Source organism: Siphateles boraxobius, unplaced genomic scaffold (genome assembly GCF_051911475.1).
Source record: "Siphateles boraxobius isolate OS27281-9 unplaced genomic scaffold, OSU_SipBor_1 1, whole genome shotgun sequence".
In the NCBI taxonomy this organism is placed as follows: Eukaryota; Metazoa; Chordata; class Actinopteri; order Cypriniformes; family Leuciscidae; genus Siphateles; species Siphateles boraxobius.
In genome coordinates, this window is record NW_027508699.1 from 20,784,669 (window position 1) to 20,809,246 (window position 24,578).

At 42.4% G+C, this 24,578-nt stretch overlaps 1 protein-coding gene across 1 annotated transcript; it reads left to right on the plus strand.

Moving 5' to 3' along the window:
- On the plus strand, nucleotides 1–17,891 carry plppr3a (phospholipid phosphatase related 3a). Its single transcript, XM_077228312.1, has 8 exons — nucleotides 1–784; nucleotides 3,393–3,496; nucleotides 5,516–5,701; nucleotides 5,944–6,073; nucleotides 11,243–11,438; nucleotides 11,937–11,994; nucleotides 12,848–13,021; nucleotides 15,877–17,891. Exons 1-8 carry the CDS (start codon nucleotides 757–759, stop codon nucleotides 17,188–17,190), a joined length of 2,190 nt encoding a protein of 729 aa, XP_077084427.1. The 5' UTR covers nucleotides 1–756; the 3' UTR covers nucleotides 17,191–17,891.
- The last annotated feature ends 6,687 nt before the right edge of the window (nucleotides 17,892–24,578 follow it).

Genomic DNA, 24,578 nt, shown 5'->3' on the forward strand with positions numbered 1-24,578 from the left:
GCTGCTGCTGTCCGCTTGTGACGGGAAACATACCTAGACACAAAGGAGCGCATGGTCCAAATGCAGCCCCACCCCATACAAATAAACAAAGAGCCTAAACTTCACACCTGTCTAACGTGGGTCCACATAAGACATTTGCTTCGAGAAGAATACCTCAGTATCTAAAAGTACAGATAACGTCCAGCACGATGGAGCAGTCGATGCACATGCACAAAGAGAGGAGCGCGCGACTTAACCCTTGCGGTCGTGAACGGAACTCTCGTATAGGCTATTCTGTCGCGTTATCTCTTTTCTTGCACATTACACGGGTTGATGACTGGAAATAAGCGGGGGTTCAGAAGCTCTCCGTGTGTTTGTGTTAAAAAGTGGACCGCCTCCTCCCTCATTTCTGTCCCCTCCCTCAAGAAACCCCCTTCCCAGTAGCCTTTTGTGTTCACGGTGCCCTACACAGTCACTGCATTCCTGTTTCGATTACTATCCGCTCATCCGAGAGCTCTGTATTTGAGATCTTCATGAGAAAGTGGCCGAATTCCGAGGTAATTCCTCACATTTACTTCAGTGACTTTGCTACGTTGAGGAAATATAAGTGGAGTGTCCAGTCCCATTCATACTTTTATCCGATCACTTACCTTCAGCGGACGGGGGGGAGTGAACACAAAGATATATTGTACAAGCGTGAAATGGATTAAGTCGCATTGAGGAAAGCTGGAGCACCACAGACGAACGAAGCGACGGCGAAGGGGTCGGAGGGAGTCGATGAATTTCCAACATCAACGAGAAAGAGGTGAGATATCAGTGTCTGTCAGTCGGATTGTGACCGAGCCTGTTCCTGGGAGCCCTTAAAAGCAGACATGCTGAAAGCTGACATGTAGAATGGGGCTGGTTCGTAGTAGCCTATCGAGGCTATATTTCTTTTTCTGAAATACACATTAATTATAAAAAAAGTTCCTTAGCATTACGCTGGGTGTTGTACGACATCCAGAATAATTCATGACACCATTTCAGGAGAGGAGAGTGGTGAATGTGAGATGGTCACTGACCACGAGGACATTTTGAAATGCCAAATCTGAGAGAAGGGGGGAACAAATGAAAGTGTAGCTTATAATTTACGTTAAATGGGGCTTTCACATAGCCTAAGATAAGCTAGGCAATATGCTAAAAGACAAATATAAGAATGTCCCGTGAAATCGCGTATGCTCTATTCAGCACAGATGATCCTCACCTTCCTTTTTAATGAAACATCTCCGTTGTAGCCATGTGAGCATTGCTCAGTCAGAGCAGTTTCAGTACCGTGTAGTGGACAGCGCAGCTGGTACAGTAGGTCAGTGATTCAAGGGTGGGATCCCTCAACCTCAACTCACACAACCACACAGGGGTCACAGACCCCTCCAAAAACGATGTATTCTTTTTATTAATAAGTGTACATTTAATAAGAATTTGTAAACGTTTCAGTAACCAAAAAGTCATATAAAAGTAAACAAAAGCTAAAACATAAAGAGTTTTTTTAAATAGACGCTCATGAACAGAAGTTGCCTATGCCAGAGTAAGTAGCCATTTGTCAAAAGTTCGTCGCATACTGTTCTAGGACATCGACAAAGCATAAAGGCCCGTTCTCGCCAGGAACGATCACTGTAACAATAACCACAACAAAATGTTTTATAATCGTTCTAGTTGACAATTTTGAGTCCACACCACAACTAACGACAAGGACACAGAGGAACGATATCGTTGGAATCATTTTAAGAACGATTTTTTTTTTCCACCTGATGAAGGATAAACATATTGACAGCCAATCAGAATCCATTGAGCAATTAGCAGAAAGTAATGAAAAAAGTTTATATGTTGTAACACATTTCTGAATCTATATAAAATGCAAACAATAAACACAATATAAATAATTCAATAACGAAATAATAAAGTCATCCACATTTTATGGACTTGATGTTGTATGTTATGGCAAACAAAAAGAATAAAGAAAAAAAGTATTAGCTATTTTAATCATTTTACTGATAAAAATGTTGGATTCCCAAGGCGAAACTGAGAAATGATTGAATTTGGTTTTTCAAAGCATGATTTTGCTAATATTAGGCTACACAACACACTACTGTAATTGAAGTCGCTTCTTTCACTGCAGACATTTTGGGTTATCTTAGATCTTGGGCGCTGCAGACTCTCTTTCAGGTTCTATTCAAACATTCTTTTTCCAGCGTTGAGTAAGGAACCACTAAAATTAGTTGAATAATCTCTCACTTTCTCTACTATTAGTACCTATTTATTCACTACCAACTTCCCACCAGTTCAGACATATCGCTGAAGAGGCTCACAGGCCGACTTGATTGCTGCTTTATTGCTAAGCTCTTTTTATTTGCCAGCCAATAGACTCCTTGACAGCACAGCCTTGAGTCTGTTCATTCTCGGCCTTCTCCTTATCCCCCTCTCTCTTCAGAAACAAACAAAGTTGTGCAGGATAAATAGTCCCCTCTCCCCTGAAAAGAGCCTTCTTTGTTTGAGCAGTGTGAGGCATGGAAGCCGATGTGGCCACCATGTGTCACCCAACTTTCATTAGCTGTCCGCCTGGAGAGAGATGTGGCTATTCAAGCTATTGCATGATATGTCAGTGAATTCCACAATGCAACTCCAATAAGGGAAGCCTAACTAAGTCACTAATCAGTTGTCTGGGAATATGCAGAACTGACCACAGTGCTAATATTCACATCACTGTTTTAATATGATACTAGGCAGTAGTATTAAATCACGATATTGACTGACTATGCAGTCTACCTCATCAAATACCACCACAATGCTGTAATATTATCCAAAACCGTTAATGTTGCACTGCAGTAATGTGTCTTAAAGCTCTGATTTTGAACCCCTTAAAAGCTCTACCTGTAATTTAATAAGATCTTGAACAGTTAAAGGATATTTTGCAGTACCATGGAACACTCTCCAAGTCAACTTTTAGAGGTCTTTTTTTTATTATTAGCCACAAAGACCAGTGGATTTTATTACATGCATAAATAAGAGGTTGATGAGCCTGATATCACACAAAAAATAAATCCGTTCTTCCTCCATGGAATTTTCTTTCTATATATAATTAAATAAATAACCCTACTGATGCTTTAATCAGTGTAATAAATTTACACTCTCTAAATTTGTCTACACATTCACATCATATTTGCATGCTTAGCAAGACAATTTACAAACATGCTCAGTGATCCATTTACCAGACTGATTTGAACACTTAACTATTCCAAGACTATTTTAGGTTGAGCTAATTAAAAGTTGCAGCCTATTTAATACCACAAGCATAGACACTTACTTATGTTTTCAACAATATGTATCTAAATATCATGTGTTTGATCTTATTCTGTCTTGAATGTATTCCCTTTTAGATTTTACTCGGCCTAACCCCAAAATGATGTCTCCAAAAGACAAGCCTAAGAAGAAGCCTCCCAAAGACAGCATGACATTACTGCCATGTTTCTATTTTGTGGAGGTATGCTCTCACTGTATTTCAGTTGTTGTAGTGAAGCTTTAACAATCTCTACAAGCCTTCTTCATCCTGCCCTTAAACTGCCAAAAAAAATTGCATGACATGTCACGCACCACTGCCTGATCTTGTGAGGAGAGTCATCTACATAGAATGCCATTTACATGTCACTTTGAGTTACAATATAATGATGTGATGAATCTTAAGAGCATGTAAAATGAATTGCACATCTTAGCTGTGTAATTTGACATTTGTGAACTTTACATATAATGACAAATGTGAAGTTGATATTTAACACCATGCCATTTATTTTACATATAGTGAGTCATAAGATGGATAATGGAAAACTCAGCTTCTCACCGTTTTAAATGAAGGCGATGTCAAGTACCTCTTTAACCAGGGTTAAGAGATTTTAACAGGATTTCAGCAAGGATTACTTGGGCTTAAACTGCTTTATTCCTTTTCAAGGAGATAATATTGAAGTAAACATCTAAGAAAAAATGTTGTGAAACATGAATAGAAAATGTAAATAGTTACCTCTTAGACTTATTATGTCTTGATTTACTTGTTTGAATGTCATTACAGTGGATTTAAAAAAATATTTAACCAAGTGGCATCTGCAAACAAATGATGCCACAAATGATGCCACAGAGTTTTTCTTTGAACTAACATCACTCTTTTGCTATTTTGTAATTAATTTAAATAACTGGTCTCAAGTTAAGTTTTCTTGGTTGTATAAAGTCAGTTGCTCTCAAGTTCACACAGGTGTCCTGGCTAGTAACCACATGTGCAGTTCATCAAATTAGTATGAACTTGTGATGTTACATATGACACCGAAGCATGTATGTATCGAGTACGCATCTCTATTCTTAGGGAAGTTCCATACTGGATCGCATATTGTTTTCAGAGAAACACGTGATCAACAAAAAACGAAGTCTCACTTACTTTCAAGTCATGTGAATGCTTCACTTTGCATGTCAGAACGTTTGAACCCAGACCACGACTCTAAAAGGGTTTATGGAAGTTCAAGTCCATTTAATACATTTTTTATAGCCCATAGCCTATATATTACATTCTCATATATCATATTCAAACAATATAAATTTGGCTAAAGCAGAGAACTTTATTAAATAAAACAAAAGAAACCAATACAAGGATAATCCAAACTAGCGAAGGCAACGTAGTGCATGAAACAATGAACTGACAGAACTGAGGGCATTATATACACAGAAAGCTAATAAGCAACAAGTGTGTGTAATCAATTAAACAATGAATAACCATAGCAACATATGTAAACAGAAAGGAAACAGGAAATTAGGATAAACAAACTAATAGTCTTTGAAAACGAAATGGAAAAAAAATATCCCCTGGTTTCACAGACAAGGCTTAAGCCTAGTCCCAAAATAAAATGCATGTTTGAGTTGTTTTATTTGAAAGCAACTTGAACTGAACTATCTTTAAAAAGGGCCTTTGTTTTGTCTCAAGATGCACACTAGTAATGTTTTTTTTTTCTAAGGCACATTTATAAAAGCTATCTAAGGCCTAGTTGCACAGACAGGGTTTCAATTAAGCCATAGATTAGGCCTTATTTAGAGACAAAACGATGGGACTGCCTTATTTTAAGATATGACAGTGCAAGTTGCTTTCAGTCAACACAACTCAATCATGCAGTTTAGACTGATCCTTGTCTGTGAAACCAGTGGTAAATGTCCTAATTGAACTAAGGCATAATCCTGGCTTAATCTTGTTTTTACAATATGCAAATCGTTTACACTGTTTGTTTGTTTTTTCAAATAAATACCTTGGTTTGATATTTTGTTATTTAAAGCCAAGAAATTCATAAATTTTTAAGCTTGGCTTAAGTGTTCAAATGTTTCGGGGGGCCACTGTATGCCTAATATTGTTCGCATGAATAATTCATGAATGTGTCCATGCAGTAAATGTTGACTGATTCCCCCTCCATAATCCTCTCCTGTGCCACCTTTCCCATAACCCACCCATTCTTTCTCTCTCTCTCTCTCTCAGCTGCCAATAGTGGCATCCTCCATGATCTCTCTTTACTTCTTGGAGCTGACAGACGTATTGCAGCCAGCCAAAGTTGGGTTCCGTTGCCATGACCGCACACTGAGCATGCCCTATGTGGAAACGGGAGACGAGCTCATCCCTCTGCTCATGCTGCTCAGCCTGGCCTTTGCTGGCCCTGCAGCGTCTGTGAGTGTTCATACTCTATTCATAAACAGCCTAACCTATTTATCCCAGTGTAGCTTCTGTGAAAATTATACAAAATCCTGTTACTCTATTCATTGATGCAATGTGGACAGTAACAGTGAATTGCATGGTCAAGGACTGAGTTTTAGCATCTTGTGTAAAGCATAATTAAATACTTGACAGATTGGATGTGATTTTTATGATGCTTCAGGCAGCTCTCAATCTTCTGTGCATTTTTGGCTTAGATCATGCTGGGTGAAGCCTTGATGTACTGCATGCAGTCCAAACTGAAGATTCGCTCTGGTTCAGAAGGGAGTATCAATGCAGGAGGCTGCAACTTCAACTCCTTCTTACGCAGAACTGTGCGCTTTGTGGGTATGTTAAGAGGGACCTCAAGTCTTGAAAATGGCAAACTACAATTAAACAATGTGTAGTTATGAAAAATGTTAATTGCTGCATATTAAATATGAAACAAATGCAATGATTATATTTTTCTGGAGGGAGAACTGTGCATTATTCAATATCCAATATACTGGACATGTATAGCCTTAAATACAACATATCTGAATAAGAATATTGTAATATAAATAATAGAATAATAGAATAAAAATAATGATTTAAAAGTTTGGCGTCTGTAATATTTTTAATCTCTGTAAAGAGGTCACTTTATACAAAATTTTTATACTAAACCTGCATTAATTTGATCAAAAATACAGTAAAAAAAACAGTTATGTTGTGAAATATTTTTACAATTTTAAATAACTTCTTTCTATTTTAATATAGTTTCAATAATTTATGGCAAAGCTGAATTGTCAGCATCAATACTCTAGTCTTCAGTGTCACATGATCCTTCAGAACTCAAATCTAATATGCTGACTTGGTGCTCAAGAAACATTTCATATTATCAATGTTGAAAACGTCTCAGGTTACGACTGTAACCCTGGTTCCCTGAAGAGGGAACGAGACACTGAGTTGAGACGCTGTGGGAACGCCCCTGCGTGATTGCGTCGTGAAGCACGTGTATAATCAGTCCAATGAAGAGACGAGACGTCATAGGCAGGTGACGTCATCGACCAGGAAACTATAAAGCACACCTAAAAACAGACCGCACTAGCTTCTGATAGACCGAAGCAAGTCGATCATGCAGGGAGTATGGCAGGGTTGATATGGATCAACCCGCTCAACTGAGAGAAAAAGTCCCCCAACCACCCCAATAGACGTGACCTCGCCCACGTCTGCATCATAGCGTCCAGCCCCAGAGGAGCTGGATGACTGAGTGAGAACCACATTCGACAGGATGTCTGCTCCTGAATTTAAAAAGCCTTGGATGTAAATTGCCTTTAGAGAGAGCAAATTCCCTTGTGCCCACAGGAGGATCTGGTGCCAGTTTGCGTAAGTGACGTGACTTCAGACCCCCCTGATGGTTGATGTAAGAGACCACCAATGTGTCCATGCGGACAAATACATGATGGCCCCTTAGGTCTGGTAGGAAGTGTTTGAGAGCTTGAAACACCATCATTTCTGGCCGATTTATGTGCTAAGAAAGTAGATGGCCCTGCCACAGACCTTGCGCCGAGCGACCACTCATGATCGCCCCCTAACCTGTGAAGGAAGTATCTGTCGTTAGCATTACGCGATGACAAGAAGCCCCCAACACTGGGCCTTGGGCGAGGAACCAAGGTTTCTTCCACATGACTAAGGCACGTAGGCATCGCCGCGTGACCTTGATCATGTGAAAAAGATTTCCCCTCTGCGAAAACCCCTTGGTTATGCGCCACCACTACAGGGGTCTCATGTACAGGAGGCCAAAAGTTATTATGTTGGACGTAGCTGCCATGAGACCCAACAGTCAGTGACTGGCCTAGTTTTGACTGACCCGGTATTGGTACACTTCACCCCGAAAGCGAACCTCAGGGACTTGCTGTGATGAGGATGGATGGCTACATGAAAGGATGCATCCTTCAAATCTATCGTGACAAACCAGTCTTCAGACTGAATCTGTGACACAATCTGTTTGAATGTAAGTCTCCATCCTTCTTTGGAACAATGAAGTAACGGCTGTAAACCCCTGACTCCGTACTGGCAGGAGGAACCCTTTCTATAGCCTCCTTTCGCAGAAGAGTCTGTACTTCTTGCTTCATAACCAGAGCCTGCTCGGGGTCCACCACGTAGGGAGGACCCCTAGAAATTTGGGCGAAAGAAATGAACTGAATTCTGTAACCCTTTCTATAGTGAGCTAGCCTGGGTTTCCCCAAGCTGCCTTGGGCACAGTGCGATTTTATTCACACTGCTAGGCAGCCTGGATTCCATGGACCAGATTTTCGCCTCAGCGAGGGGACCAATCACAGAATGGGGAGGGAGCAGCAAGATGATGACGACGTCTATGCGACACACCGAAGCAGTTTGTTTATACCTATGGATCCAACATGGCAGCAGAAGTTACCTTTGATGCAGCCTATAGTCAATAGTCGCTGAACGCCATCGTGTACACATAAATCTCTGACCCATCGTCTTCTTCCACGTCTAATTTCTGTCGCTCTACATACGTCATCTGGTATAATTGAAACGGATTGGCTATGAGCTACGTACAGGCGCATTTGATAGACATTCGTAGTACCCAATAAACGGCTCTTGGAATTCGTAAACCACGCCTCAAATACTAGAAAATGAACATGTGGTTCCCAGACCCACGTCTCAATGAGACTAGGTCTGACGTTAGCCAGGCTAATAGTGAGCAGGTCCTAATGAGATGTATTTGGCAGTAGCTTACACACTGCCAGAAAATCTACTAAGGGGACCAGTCTCTCGAGACTGGCCTCTGGTATTGGTTGAACAGCCACTTCGGTGCCCTGTAACGGCGAACCGGCAGGAACAACCAAACTGACTGTTCTACAACCCTCGGAGGAGGATCGTTAAGAAATGCAGGCACCTCGGCGCCCTGAAGTGGTGAACTGGCAGGGAACAACCGAACTGAGTGCTTTACGACCCTCCTCGGAGGATCGTTTGGGAACCCTGTAACATTGGTGCCCTGGAGCGGCGAACCAGCAGAGAACAACCGAACTGGCAGCGCTGCGACCCTCCTCAGAGACTTGCTTCCCAGGAATGAACACTGTCATAACATAACCAGAGCCTCCCTGGGGTCCACCACCATAGGGAGGACCCCTAGAAAAAGGGGTGGATGAGAACCGAACTGAATTCTGCAACCCTTTTCTATAGTGAGCAGGACCCAGCAAGATATATTTGGCAATAGTGTCCACGCTAGTCTCTCAAAGCTGCCATCTGGTATTGGTCGAACAGCCACTTCGGTGCCCTGTAACGGCGAACCGACAGGGAACAACTGAACTGACTGTTCTACGACTCTCCTCGAAGGATCGTTGGGAAATGCAGGCACCTCTGTGCCCTGAAGCGGCTAACCGGCAGGTAACAACCGAACTGGCAGCGCTGCAACCCTACTCAGAGAGTCGCTTCCCAGAAGGCCCCGGGAAGAAACGGACACCGTATTTTGATGAAGTGGAAGTGGAAACCGTTTCTCCCCGGAGGGGACTGCCCTCAGAAGTCTGACGGCCTCAGCATCAGGACTTCTTCTTAGTCGAAGCCTTCTTCGAGATAACGACTGTCTTCAGATATGTCTTATCCCAAGACGACTGCGGCTGAGAGTAACTAAAGGAACCAGCCTCTCGAGACTGGTCTCTAGTATAGCTTGAGAAGCCAATCCAGCATCCTGAAACGGATGACCGTCAGGAGATAACCGAACTGACCCCTCTTAAACCCTCCTTCTGCGAGTCAGACACTGAGACTAGAACTCGCTGGAGGGCACCGAAGGGAGATGGGCACCATATAAGGAGGTGTTATCCATTTCCTCAGGATTAAATGACTCCTCAAAGATCAGATAAGTATATATTTAATTTCCTCAATTAAATACAGCCAAATATCAACCAGACAAGTAAACACGGTCTGGATGAAAAAGCTGAATAGTATATTAATACAGACATAACTCCTTAAAGATAAGATGGGTACATATTTAATTTTCTAAAAAATGGAATGCAGCCAAATATCAACCAGACAAATAAACACGGTCTGGATGAAAAAGCTGAATAGTATATATCAATGCAGACATTAACTCCTCAAAGATCAGATGAGTACATATTTAATTTTCTCAAAAAATAAATGCAGCCAAATATCAACCAGATAAGTAGAAACAGTCTAGGTGAAAGGCCGAATATAGTGTTATTAATATAGACTTCATAGTATAATCTCAAATAATAAAGAATACATAATTAGTTTGCACAGAATCATAAGAGAACGAGAGAAAGGGGAGGGTTGTTTTTGTGTGTGTGGGGGAGAGGGGTTTTATTGTTTTATTGGTCTTTTTATTTAAAGGAATTAAATAATTAAATGATTTAAAGGGATTTAAGGGGATTAAGAAGTTCCAGGTCTATTGTAGTTATGAAGGTGGCTAATCAATTTAAATGATTTGCAAACAATATTTTGTTTTAAAATATGCACGCATTATACCTTATTCGTATGTCTAATATGTAAAAAACGCAAAACGCTTCTTGTTTGGTCACATTCCGTAATGAATTAGCCTACATAAATCATTTAAATTATAGCATATTTTCCATTCAAAATGGTGAGATTTCATTAAAAATAAGTTGACTAGTTTGCATCACTGGATATTACAGTCGGTCGCTGAACATTTCTATTGTAAAACAGCTGTCAGATATAAAATTTTCAGCTACGTACATCTCACTACACACTTTTACACTGCTAAAACTAAAGCATCGTGTTGGAATTCGCACTCATCTTCTCTGAACAGTAAGGCTCACCTACGTTGATTTGATTGGCCATCTTAATCATTCTTGCAGTGATGGGCACTAAAAATGAGACAGACCAGCCTAAAAGTGTAACTTTTAAAACTTTTTGTCATCCGAACATCAAACAGAGCTGTGCGTAGGCTAATGGAGTACAGCAGAGCAGCATCAAGAATTTCAAGAACTGGAGGGGACAATTTGGCCAATTCTAATTATTGGGGAGGACTTGTGCCCCTTAATGTCTATGGTGATTATGGCCCTGTTTTGTAATGTGTTCAAATCATATAGTAAATGACCAATCAATATGTTATATGGTTGTAGAAACATCTTGAAGTTTACCTGACAACTTCTGTCATAAAACAAAAAAATCTAAATCGAATTTGTTGAGTATTCTCAACATTTTGAATAAGGAGATTAAGGGTACAGTTAAAATGAAATAATACCCATTTGAATTGTACTTGTACACACAACACAGCTTTAAATTAGAACTTGCAGAGAACAATTTGATGGTCCACTAGGTCTCTTATTCTTAGTTTTAATACTTGGGTCTTGGGACCTCCTCTGACTTCTGACATTCATTATTCATACACTCGACCGTATTCAGACATTTTTACAGGTTTGTCTATTTTGGTAGAAGCATGGTCTGGTGTTGGCCATGTAAGACTCACACAGACAAACAATAAAAAGCCTGGCTCAGTTCAGACCACACTGACAGTTTCTCGTTCCCTCACAGGTGTTCATGTGTTTGGGCTGTGCGCCACTGCATTGGTGACTGACGTTATCCAGCTGGCCACTGGCTATCATACTCCCTTCTTCCTAACTGTGTGCAAACCCAACTACACACTGCCGGGCGTGGCCTGTGATAAAAACCCCTACATAACCCAGGACATCTGCTCAGGCCGGGACCAGTATGCCATCCTGTCAGCAAGGTGAATACACATAAGCAAGACCATGCTTTCTCACATATGACTGGGTAAATTAATGTTGTTGCTGCATTTAGACTATTACATGATTAGCATATGACTGCTAAAAAAAAACACATTGCATATAAATAAACAGCACTATCCATATGCGCAATTCGTCCCCCTAGTGTTCTGTATCCAATGTGTGGGCTAAACAAGTTGAAAAATAGATATTCTTTATGTTTATTTATATTTTTTAGTTTCTATCCCATTGCAATGTTTTCCAACAAGGATTATGAATGGATTTGTCCTCAAATCCTTGTCAGGAGGCACATATAACAAGGAAGCTATGGAACATTGTGTTTTGCTCACTGAAGTGTGGTACATTCCTTCGGCATCTCTTTCTTGGCTCATTTACATTTCTTCCTCACAAGCTAAAACTCTTGGCTGTGCTCTTTTTTTGATTATTCATGTGATGCGCTACTGAATTAATATTTTCCTCTTTTTTTCTACCTGTCTAATCAGGAAAACTTTCCCCTCCCAGCACGCCACTCTGTCTGGGTTTGCAGCTGTCTACATCTCCGTAAGCATTTCTCTGTACTCAGGGCACTTTGATTTAAAAATTATCTAATGCAAAATACTTGTTAGTTGGAATACCATGCCACTGTGATTATTGAGCTATCACTGTTATTAGAAGGATCCGGCATCAGCATTAAGCACCGTAGAACCATGTCAACTGCTGAGTGACCTCTACTGATGGAGTGTAGAGTCCATCAGCCACAGTCAGCTGGGTGTCTCCCAGCTGTAGAGCTAGAGATACTCATTAGTCTTCTTTTGTTAGCTATGCCTCGTTGAACTCAGTGTGGGATTTCAATTGTTAATGAAGACATTCTCTCTGGACTGTGAAGAGAAACATTCAAGCTGCTGTAACTACATTTGGAGTATTTTAGTTAATTCTAATTGGAAATTAGTTTTATCCTGTAGAATCTAATTGGCTGAACGTAATTTAAAAGCATGAAAACTGGTTGTTGTAAAAAAATAAAAATAAAATATTGAAACTGAGACCTTTGACTCAAGTATAGTGGACTAGGAATTGCATGTCTTTTCCCATGGAAGTACAAGCGTCTTCTTAAATAGCAAACTTAAACCATGTAAGTAAAATTAAGTAGCTGCAAGTAAATTTAACTTGTAAGTTCTATGATTTAAGTATCAATATTTTTACTTAATTATTGAATTAGCTCTAAATTATATTAAAAATATAATAAAACATTTACGTTAGGGTTTACAATGTAGCATTAACTTCAAAGAATAGCGAAAAACCAAACTTTAGGTTAAAAAAAGTGTTAATTTGAGAAAGCTGTTAGGGGTCATTCCCTATTTTGGGGGTTTTACCAGAGCAGTTGTTATTGTTGTGACACTCGTGTTTCTCTACTCAGATGTACTTCAATGCCGCCATCTCAGACAGCACCAAGCTATTGAAGCCTGTGTTGGTGTTTGCATTTGCCATAGCAGCAGCCCTGGCAAGTCTGACCCAAATCACCCAGTTTCGAAGCCACCCGATTGACGTCTACGTGGGTTTTGTGATTGGGGCTGGCATCGCTGTTTATCTAGTGAGTCTTAAATTGTTTTGTAGTTTGCTTCTCCGAACAATTTTTGCTTTGACAGCTTCAATTTTAGGTTAGCAGAGGATATCAAGACTTATTTATCTTCCTTCTTTCACTTTTTTCTAATCTTTTGACTGCAAGCTCTATATTTAGGATTTCTATTCTATTAGAGGAGGACAAATCCTTTAGGATTCATCAGGGACAATTTCACAGCTCCTTTTCACTCTCTCCATGTCATCTCTTTGCTTCGTCTCTTTCCTCTGATATGCTTTTGTGTTATAATCTCCATAACCAGTCAAGTGGGCTGAAACAATTTCGGAACGTATAATTTATAGATAATAGGTAAAAGAAAAAAATCAATAGCCAAAAAATGAAAAATAAAATGCAAATTTAAAAGTCTTTAAGCTCTGTATAACGGATGAACAGTAAGTGTTTTACTTTTCTACATGACCAAAAGTATTTGGTTGTCTTAACTAATGGGTTTGGCTATTTCAGCTACACCCTTTACAAGCCTAAAATCATAATACAGCCATACAATCTCCTCAGACAAACATTTATAATAGAATGGGGTCCAAAGAAACTGAAAACACACGCCTGGGCAAAAAGAAAAAGGTCCAAAATGGCTAAACACTAAACTTTTAATTGTCTTAACCACCAATTATTGGTCAGGAAATTAGCTAAATTTAAGCAAATGCACTATTAAAAAGACATTGTTGACTCAGAAAACCAAGGACAGAATGAAGTATTTGGCAGAATATGGGAATTTGTGAGTGGAGTGATGAATCATAATGAGGCACTAGTTGCATGGTGATGCTCCAGAGCGATGCCTTCTAAAATCTGGTGAGAAATATAATAATAAATGCATAAAAGAAATGCTTCTACCACAGTGGAAGGAGGAAGAGCTGTCATTGTGTGAGGAGCCTTTTTAGCTGCTGGTATTGGTGAACTACTTCAATGTGAAAAGTCATTTAATGCTTTGGAGTACAGGAGAATATTGCAGAATGGCTTGCTTCCCAGAGGAATTTGGTATTTTCCAAAAAGACAATGCCCCTGAAAATTGTCATGCCTGTCAAAATCATGCCTGACACCTAGGCCTACAAGACCAATGTACAGTTGGTTTTATGACTGCAAGTCATTCTCTTCAAGTTAGAAATGTGTGTACCAATATGGTATGCAAGTTTAGAGACGGTCCCTAAATGTCCGAATGTTGAATATCCAGTGTCAATCAAGCCAACTTTATGCCAGTATTTCACTGGGAATCGCTTAGCGTGAAACTTTGTGCGTTACGTTCATAATCTGAGTCCACTTGCCTGTTCCTATATCTAGTATGGCCTACATCCCCAATAATGTGCGAGTTTGGTCTTTTATATCACTGTATTAGTCCATTATTAGTCCTGACCGCAGGGGAATCCTGGAGAATGAAGTATTGAGGAAATCCCCAGTTCTGCAGCTTAGCGCTGCGATATAAAGCTAAGAAAACTGAACAACCAAGAGAAATATATGTCTACTACCTCAGATTTAGTGTTTTATCTGTACATCAGCATCGGGGAATAAATAATCTCGTTCATGGTAGAGAAAGGTGCTTACATGTGCAAAACTAACTGTGCAGACTTAAATGTAAATACAGCTTTTGTGTCTTTATCAGCTTTTCCATATACTGGCCCTAATAATCATCATAAATACTGACCGCTTGCTCCATTTCTGTAAATCCGTTTTTATGAATGAATGAGTCTCTCCCCCCTTGCTCGCACCCCATGCTGGTGAGGTCGACTAACAGCTATGGAGATTATCAATCGGCAATCTATTGATATTCCTGGCGTTCTCGGATGTCAAATATTGAATTTTATGTCGAATTTGAACCACTGAATTTGTTGAAGCGAATTTGTAAAGCGAAATAAAATTTACCGAAAATTGCCTGTCGAATATTATAGGTTGTATTTTTACACAGAATGAATTTTTTGGAAGTGGAATCTGTAAGGTGAATGGATTATTGAATTTTTAATAATGAAAACGTGTGTGAAATGTTTTAAGTTGAAATTTTCACAGCTTAAATATTCAACCGTGAATTTTAACCCATAAAAATACAAGCCCTAAAAATACAAAGTATTAAAATGCAAGCAGGGTTAATGCAATGCATATTTTTTCAAGTAGTGTAATTCAACAAGCTTTTTTGTTTCAAAAACATTATATTACTTCCATACTCCTGCCAAAATTGCAAAGACAACTAAGAAATGGCTTGAGAACAAGTCCATCAGACTCATGTTTTCACCCGGTCAGAGTTCAGATTTGAACGCTATAGTGAATATTTGGTCTCACATTAAACTCAAACAAACTGGGAGACAGATAGCTATTTAAATATGGCTAAAAGTAAAATAAAAGTTTAAATAAACTAAGACTAGTTACAATGAAACTGAAATAAGAATAAAAACTGAATTAAAATTCTAAACCACGACAACCAGCTCTATAAAGGCAAAATATAACTGCACATTTACTTCAGCATTTAATTTTTTCAGGCCGTTTCAGCAAGGCCTTTGTCAATCCTGCTCTAACATACCATCCTATTTTCAAGTAATCCTGAACACTCTGATAATGTAAACTCAGCAGGAAGTAAACAGTAATTAAATTTTAGAGGAAAAACTACCCACAATAAAAGCTGTAATAGCAGCAAGGACCAACTCCCTATTATTGCCCAATGTTCTGAAATTAAATATTAAATAAGCACATGTGGGAGTAGTGTTTAGTTGTACTCATACTTTTGGTGTATGTGCAATCTAATTTATATGTCTTCATGTTGTAAAAATGTCTGATTGATTAGTGGACTCTCATTAACCTTACAATAACAAGTGTTTCTCATATTCCAGGCACTATATGCGGTTGGAAACTTTAGATCACATGAAGAGGCCTCCCCTAGGCCATTGAAGCAACCCCATCCTCAACAAAAAGATCCTCTAAGAGAACTGACACAGCGTGGCCATGACTCTGTGTATCAAAAGGCCCATGCTTCTGAGAGCAACGATGAGCTATCAGCCCCGCCTCATGTTGCTGGCCTGAACCGTAAGGTGCGTCGAGAGAAAGCCTCAATGGGCAGCCTGAAGAGAGCTAGTGCAGATGTCGAGCTCTTGGCTCCTCGCAGCCCGATGGGGAAGGAGACCATGGTGACCTTCAGTAACACACTGCCCCGTGCTAACACCAATGCTATGGAGGAGCCTGCTCAGCGTCACATGACCTTCCACGTGCCAATGGACTCTCAGCGTTCTAAACAGCTGGTGTCCGAATGGAAGCAGAAATCAATGGAGATGCGCAGTCTCAGCCTTAGGGATGAGGAGGAGGAGGGAACAACTGCGGAGGGAGTTGATGGAGTTGAGGAAGAAGCTTCAGAGGAGCTGGGCATGCCGTCCTCCCTTTATCCTACTGTGCAAGCCAACAGGGGAGCAACGACAGCAGCAGGTGGTGCCAGGGTGATGATACCTCAGAGGCCCGGTGCACCGCAGTTGGTTCATATCCCAGAAGAAGCCACCAGACCACCACCAGTGTCACCTAAAAGCGTCACGACAAGGGCTAAATGGCTGTCCATGACAGAGAAAGGAGGTCCAGTACCAGCTGCCACGCCAGAACCCCCACGGCTGCCCAACCAGCCAAGGGTTATGCAGGTCATTGCCATGTCTAAGCAACACGGTCCAGTTACCATCACCACACCAAAGTCCTCTGAGACCGCCTCTTCCTGTGCTACCTCCAGCACTGGTTCAGAGTCTCCGTACTACCGCATCCCATCGGAGCCAGACAGAAGCAGCATTGTCACGGTAGACGCTCATGCTCCTCATCACCCAGTGGTCCGTCTGTCTTCAGGCAACGGGAACACCTGGGACTGGAGAAGCACCTCCAATGGTAGCACCGAGGTTCATGAGACTAGTCGGACACTGCCCAGGCAGGAATGTGTGCGTGATTATCGTCCCATGAAAACAGACTCCCTCTGTTCCTCTACCAGCGAGCCTGACCCAGGGATCCTGCCTCCGCCACCTCATCCTGACCTGCTCTTGGACCGCAGTCTCAGCCGAGATTCCTCACTTCACCGTAACTCCTCAATCTCAGCTAAAGACTGGGAGCCCGGACAGCCTCACCCAGAACCGGACCACTTCTTTAAGAACTTGCAAACAAACAGACAATTTAAAGACTGAGGAGGTTTTTTTGGGGGTTTTTTTTTGGGAGAACTCCAATGTGAATAATTGTGTTTTCAGTGGATGGTGAGAGAATACAGCCTTCTTGGTTATCTCACATTGAGCATCTGGGGTGGATTAGTGCAGTGGAGCACCAAGAGGATCGCACAGACTTGAGGAGGCTGTTCAGTGTACATGCACAAACTGTGAGGACCCACAAAACAAACCTCAGAAAAATTAAAATACAAAATCAAGTTGTAATTAATACATGTATTAAGGTTTATGCTCTTTTACATCTTTACAATTTTACAGTGCAGAAAATGTTTCCTCTTTCAAGATCAAGCTAAGTTCACATATGCCACAACCAACCATATTTACATTTTTATTTGAGATTTCATTCATACACAATGATTTACATTGTATTGTACAAGAGGAAATCATGTTACAGTTCTCTAATGATTCACTAGGGACAGATTTATTGTGGGAATAATGGCTTTGCTGTGTATGGAATCAGTTTTAAGTAGGCCTAGTCACTTTCTCTTTTTTATACTAAAATATGAAGTACTGTTCCTTGTTTGTGCGTGTTGCATGTGTGTTTATTTATGTGTCTTATAGACCTTGGATGGACTGTTACATATCATCAGGGATGGCCTCTTTCATTTTGCTTCCCAATGTTAAGGTTTTTGTAACAAACTTTGAAAAATAAAATTGTAATACTACTATGTGCTTTTAGTCAGTGAGTCTAGTGAATTCTGATAATTGTTTTGTGTCAAAATCAACTGTATGAAAAACAAGTGATTGTGTTTATTGCTTTTTTCTTACACTTTCATAAATTTATATTCAGATAGTTTAGATGGATTATCATTTCACAGTAATAAATAGTTTTATTTTTATAATTGTTTCAGAACATCAGCATTCCATGCATGTATGCCTTCCGCTAACAATATAATCTGCATTAGTATATTTTATGTAATAGTTAAACAATGTTCAATCATTTATTTTTTAAGGAAACACATACACATACATAACGTGTGTGAATACATGAGTACATTAAAAAAATATAAAAAATATCAGCCAATATTTCTTCAAAAATTAGGTCTGAGAATTAAAACACATTTTCATAGACATCATGATTTTATACAGTACAAACTGTATATTCTACCCCCTAAACCCAACCCTATACCTCTAAACAGCCCTCATAGAAAACTCAACAAAAAAAAGTAAAAAAAAATCAATGAGTTCACCAAAGAGATGACTAGACATAATAAACAACACTGTATTATTTACCAGATAATGAATTAGAGCCTTTGAAGACACAAATCTCTAAAGAGGCCTCTATCTAAAGAAAGGATTGTCATTATTAAAACAGTTGGAGAGAATATGCCGTGAGTCGCGTGACATGTCTGTTTTAAAGACATTGATCAAAACATATACTCATTTCAGAATAGTAAATTAAACATTCAGTGCCCTGGGCCAAGTCAGACTGTGACTCAATACTGCAGCTATACAAGAAGAGTGAATGTTCCCTTAGTGGGTCATAAGAAGAGCTGCAGCCCAGGCTGGAATGACTGTTCCAACAGCACAGACTTTACCTTCTTGTGGTGATTTAACATTACAAGAAGAAAAAGTCAGCAATGGGGAAAGATATTTTTCTTTTTTGTTCTCTTGGAGGTGTATACAAGGATGGAAGATTAGCAGTAAGATGACTTTAAAACTGTTATGTTTTCCAATATCAAGTGATTGAGGAGATATACAGTATCCTAAGCAAGTCAAGACCACACTTGCTCTATCAATCAAGACCACAACTGTCATGCTGGACACATGGTTTTGTGGTTATTGACTAGAGATCAATGGTATTGTAGAATTAAATAATTTAGACCAAGTAGACCACATCAATGAGATGGAATTATTCATGACACAATTAATGTCAGACTACAAGTTCTCTATGTGGCTTTGAATGGTTGGTACTCTAATATGAATAGTATACAGTACATGATTAAGTGTAGATGGTGAAGAAGTGTATTCAGCTGCTAATTTAGTTAAGTTAAGTATGAATACTTTTTGATGGTTGTGATGATTATTAAACGGCCATTGTTTTACACATTGTTTTAGGGCAAGACAACAGTTGTCCGCTCACATTGTTGGACATTTTACTTGGTACAAAGACACAGTATTTCTGGAAGAAACATCTCTGTGACATAGAAGAAGTTCTTGCAGGATGAGGATTAACCATTATCAAAGGAAATTAAGCACAAGAGAAGGTGAAGAACCTGGATTTATTAATCAACATATTAATCCACAAATGGAGAAGCTGGCAGAAATTACATGAGCACAAATGGAAAGGTAACAAGTTGTACTTTCCCTTATTTTGCTTCAATAACAAAAGGCATCAATATTCACTAGTGAAAGTGAGAAAGCATTTGAGTAGCTTAGCTTTAGCTTCTCAAATGCTTCCTCACATTTATATATACTCTAATCAGTTTCCTATTTATCAAGAGTGCATTGTGTGAATACTTCATAAAGAAGGTAATGAGAAACCTCACACTGCTTTCACTTGAACTGGCTCTTTAGAACAAATGAATAAAATTGTATTTAGGAGTGACAAGTATACAACACAAAAACTAAAATTACAGTGATTTGGAAAATGCAGCTTGACTTGGCCTGCTCTCATTTACACATGTCCACATCTTTTTGCATTTGACAAATGCATGACAACATGACAAATCTCATCGTCTTCAGGGACTGTCTGTTTGAAAACGCTACTCAATGAAACGGTAAGAAAATGAAATGTACAGCACAAGAGTGTGCTTTTCCTGCCTGGGAGAAGAGCGCGCACGGGAGGTTCTGGAGGGAATCCTCTGTGTGAACTGGCAGCGTTTTTCTCTTAAAACGCTCCGCTGTCGTCTGGCCCTCTTCTCGAGTGAAGGGGGTTCAACGTCTGGTCCTCGTGGTCCCGCTCGTGCCGAGGCAGAGCGGCGACTTGCATCATGGGCTTCTAGATAGAGCTCGTCGATCATCTTGAGAGTGCTGTAAACCTCTCAGATGATTTGACGGCTGACGAGGGCGAACTGCAGGTCGATGATGAGGATTTTTCACCGACGGTTTCCTGCAGTTGCTGCTCTTCTGGACGAGCAGGAGATGGCTGGGGAGGTTTATAATCAGGTAGATCCTGAACCCTCTCAGCCACCCTGCCCCGTGTATGCAGATCTGGTGGATGTTGTGGAGCGCGCCGCCAACAGGCTGTAGCTGCCATGGCAACACGCTAGAGGAGAGACCGCTCGCGGTAGGCTCGGCGATCGGTTTCTCCCCGGCCATACACCACCAGCTCACGTGAGCCTTCCATTCCTTCCTGATCTACACACGGAGATCGAGAGGGCATGGAAGAGCCCACACTCTGCCCGTATTCACCGACATCAGCGGGTTAATTTCGCTGATGTTGAGGGGATCGCAGAGCATGGGTATGTGTAGATGCCACCCATTTGACGAGTCGTTTGCGAACTATCTCGTGTGTGGGCAGGCGTCGACACTGAGAGCTCCAACCCTGCCATCCAAACCGCTAAAGACAACAGCGCGTTTGAATGACAGAGCATACACGGCAGCGGTTCAGGCTGGTGCTTCCCTGCACACCATGGGGTATGCTGCAGGCATACCAGGCCGACCTGCTGCAGGATCTCGACCAGGGGGCCGGGATGTCCCCTGAGGCGGTTCATGAGCCGCGCCGAACCATGGTTCTTGTGCTCCGGGCCACCAAACAAACTGATGCCGTGATCAGTCGGTCGATGGCGGCGATGGTGGCCACGGAGAGACATCTTTGGTTAAACCTGGCCGACGTTGGGGAGAAAGAGAAGGCCTTTCTCCTCGATTCGTCGGTTTCGCCCTCTGAACTCTTTGGCCCCTCCGTGGAGGCGGTGCTTGGGAAGTTCAGGGAGGCGAAGGCGCGCCCAGCTGCTTTAAGGACCTGCATACCGCTGAGATCCGGTTCCACGCCCAGGCAGGCGGGAGGGCCTGGCCCTTCACGGTCTGAGGACCGTAGACAGGGCCAGAGAGCCAGTGTCGCCTCTCGTGCGCTCCCTCCATGGAGGAACAGGGCGCAGAAAAGGCGTGACTCCCGCAAGAAGAGGGATCAGAGGGAGGTTATCCTTCAGTAAAAAGAAATCCAGCCCCCTCCTCTCTTATGACTTCCCAGACGTTCATTACATCAGGCCTGGGGCTGGGCCTATGATAAGAACGATGTTCCAATGGCCCTCCTAGGCTTGGTTAGTAGAAACGCCTCTTTCAGGCATGTAAAGTGGTGGACCCCAGGTTCATAAAGAACTATCTGGCGAGTCTTCACTCCGCACGCCGCAGGTGAGCTGACTGGTCTTTTTAAGAGTAATTTTTTGTGAATTAAAATTCCGAAATGTATCTCTTTACAGACCTCGTTCCCTGTATAGAGCTATGGGGTCATGTCAAAGTAATAAGGTAAGAGAAGTTTCTTGGATTATTAGGGCCCTCAAGTTCCCCGTTAGGTGGCCAGAACGATAACTATGTTAGCCATCAGGCTGTTAGCCACCTCAGGGTAGAGTGGTTGGTCTCTCTCTTAGAATTTTTTACTTAGAGTGTTGACTGACGCTAGAGCTTCAGATAGATCTTATGTCCGGCCCACGGGTCCGTTTGACTTCTTCCTGAGTATTTCGCCCCTTGAGCTCTGTTTGGGTTTTCATTAGGCTGAGCGATTCTGCAGATTCTGGAATAATACAGACTATATTCTTTAGTAAGGCTGTGGCTCCTCCGAGCCCTCAGATAGATCTATGCTTGCAGGCTGGCCCTCACCAGGGCCACCTCTGTAGCTGGCCTAGGCTGTGCCAGGGATAATAGAGGCGCTCTGCTAAAAATTTAGCATTTCTTCCTCTGACCCTTCACTTTGTGAATGTAGGTTTCTAGTATCCCTGTATAACCAGCCTCCTCCCATGGGAGTCATTAGGCCAAGGCCCGCCCCCTTCTCTGCATTCTGGGTGACTAGAGTAATGCAGCGTGGTGCAGAGGATGGTTTATAAGGACATGGTAGGCCTCAAATAGGCCTCCGTGGTATATATGTCCCGACCCTGCCGTGCAGAACTGGCCTACGGATTTAGGCCGCCAGTTTAGGCTTCACTCACCTCGCTGAGCTACTGCTCGAGCACTAGGTTGTAGGTGGTTGGCTTTCATTCAAGCCCCACTCCCCTAGGTTGGGCACAGATACATTTCTGTCACCCCTAGAGCCGCTGGCAGGCCCGCACCCTGGTAACCTCAGGGTGAGGTGTGAGTATTCCCCTGTGATACAGGGTAGGTCTGAGCACCTCACTCCCAGTTCTGTTTTATCCTACCTCGCACCACTATGGCTTGGGTCGAGTATGAAGTAAGCTTCACTTCTTCTTTGGTCGAAGTACGCTCCCCTGAAGCCAGAGCATTGGCCTGAGCTGACGCCCATGCATAGATGGTAGGCCCCTTGACTAACTGGGGCCTCCGTTGAGGCAGAGTGGTGTATGTTGTACTCCCCTTGTTTTAAGGGTGCTAGCTTTCTTGCGGAGTACACTGCCATGGGCAATGTGATTAGGCACCAGGATGCTGTAGGCGCTGTGTAAACAGCTTTTCTGCCAACGAAGGCTGCGCCATTAGGTAGTAGGCCTCAGCAGGCCTCCTTGATTGGACAGCCCCCTAGAGGGCACTGTAGGCCAGCTCACTTTGCGTGGTTGGCCTTGGTGGTTCGGGTAGTTGACTCACTGATGGGTAGTAGGCCTTAAACAGGCCTCCTCGGAGGTGAGTCCCAACATTGTGGGACATACCTTATAGCGCTACTGGAAGCCCATTAGTAAATTATGCTTGTGTAGTATGGTTCCCAACAGTGTACTTTATAGCAGAGTATGACTTGCTATTAGCTAGTAGGCCCGACCAGGCCTCCCTGATAGCCGAGTCCCCAGCTGGCTGGCCTTAGCAGGCCACCTTGTACTATCACTCAGACTCAGGGCTCATAGCTACCAGTGGTTATCAGGTAGTAGGCCACTCAGGCCTCCCTGAAGGTGAATTCCCACTTACGTTGGCTATCAGGTAGTAGGCCTCTCTGGGCCTCCCTGAATGTGAGCTCCCAAATATTGTGGCTGTCAGGTAGTAGGCCTCGCTGGGCCTCCCTGGATGTGGGCTCCCAAATATTTTGGCTGTCAGGTAGTAGGCCTCACCAGGCCTCCCTGAAGGTGAGTTCCCACATGCTGTGATTATCAGGTAGTAGGCTCCTCCAGGTCTCCTTGAATGAGAAGGGTCAGGTAGTAGGCCTCACCAGGCCTCCCTGAAGATGAGTTCCCACAGATTGTGGTTACCAGGTAGTAGGCCTCACCAGGCCTACCTGAAGGTGAGCTCCCCATATACTGTGGTTATCGGGTAGTAGCCCTTACCAGGCCTCCCTGAAGGTGAGCTCCTCACATACTGTGGTTATCAGGTAGTATGCCTCTCCAGGCCTCCCTGTGAATGGTTCCCATGTTGCTGGGTTTATGAAGCTAGTGGCCTCTTGCTATCAGTCTCAGCTAGCCTTAATAGGCAGCTGCTGAAGGCAAGCTTGCGCCCTGGCTCGCTAAAGTGTTTATTCTCTGCTACTGGTTCCCTCCCGGAAACTTTCCTGCCTACAGCCTGGTTTGCCTACCAGGCAGACCTTGTGCTCCCCTCACCGAGGGTCTCTATGAGCATGCGGCTTCCTGAGTCTGGTCAGACAGTCGTAGGCCTCTCGTGAGGCCTCCCAGTTAGATCAGCCCTTAGGCCTTCACAGGCCTCCTCAGTGTTTTGAAACACAGACACTGGGTTGATCCGTGGATCGAGTAGAGAAACTCCCCTCGCTAGCAGGGGTTGGAAAGCACTATGCTGAGTCATACTCTCCGGGATATCCCGTCTCTGAGATCCGGGCCGAGTGGTTCACTGCCAGCTTCGCAGTCCCTCGGGTTGGATGCCTTACTTAAGGCTTTTGTCCAGAGGTTCTGTCTTCAGACAGACAGGATTTGGCCAGACTAAGTGTCTATGTACTGACGCCAGGTCAGGCCGTCCTGGTGGCATTTCGGGGTGAGTACGTTCCCCTGAATAGTGACTGGCTGGGGTTCCTTGGGGTTCCCTAGCCACATCCCCTAGAAGGGACCCCTTCTAATTGGAAGTTGTGGTTCCAGGCCTGGAGCCGGCCCAGGTAGACCTTTCATTTAACCATGTTTATGAAGGTTTTTCTGTGAGGCTGTAGCTTGGGCTATGACCGTAGGGAATGCTGTCACTGACAGCCCAGTGTGACTCAGGTCAGGTGAGTGGGTATGGCGGAGTGGGTATTTCGTTCCCCATAGCGTCGATGACATATTGTTGAGTTCCCTTCGAAAGGGAACGTCTCAGGTTACGACTGTAACCTATGTTCCCTGAGAACAGGG

What these genes read in the sequence shown, in the direction of transcription:
- plppr3a (XM_077228312.1), top strand. Translation starts at nt 757, where the DNA reads ATGAATTTCCAACATCAACGAGAAAGAG. An exon ending in CATGTTTCTATTTTGTGGAG is followed by an intron (nt 3,497 to 5,515) that starts GTATGCTCTCAC and finishes TCTCTCTCTCAG; the next exon opens with CTGCCAATAGTGGCATCCTC. An exon ending in TTGCTGGCCCTGCAGCGTCT is followed by an intron (nt 5,702 to 5,943) that starts GTGAGTGTTCAT and finishes TTTTTGGCTTAG; the next exon opens with ATCATGCTGGGTGAAGCCTT.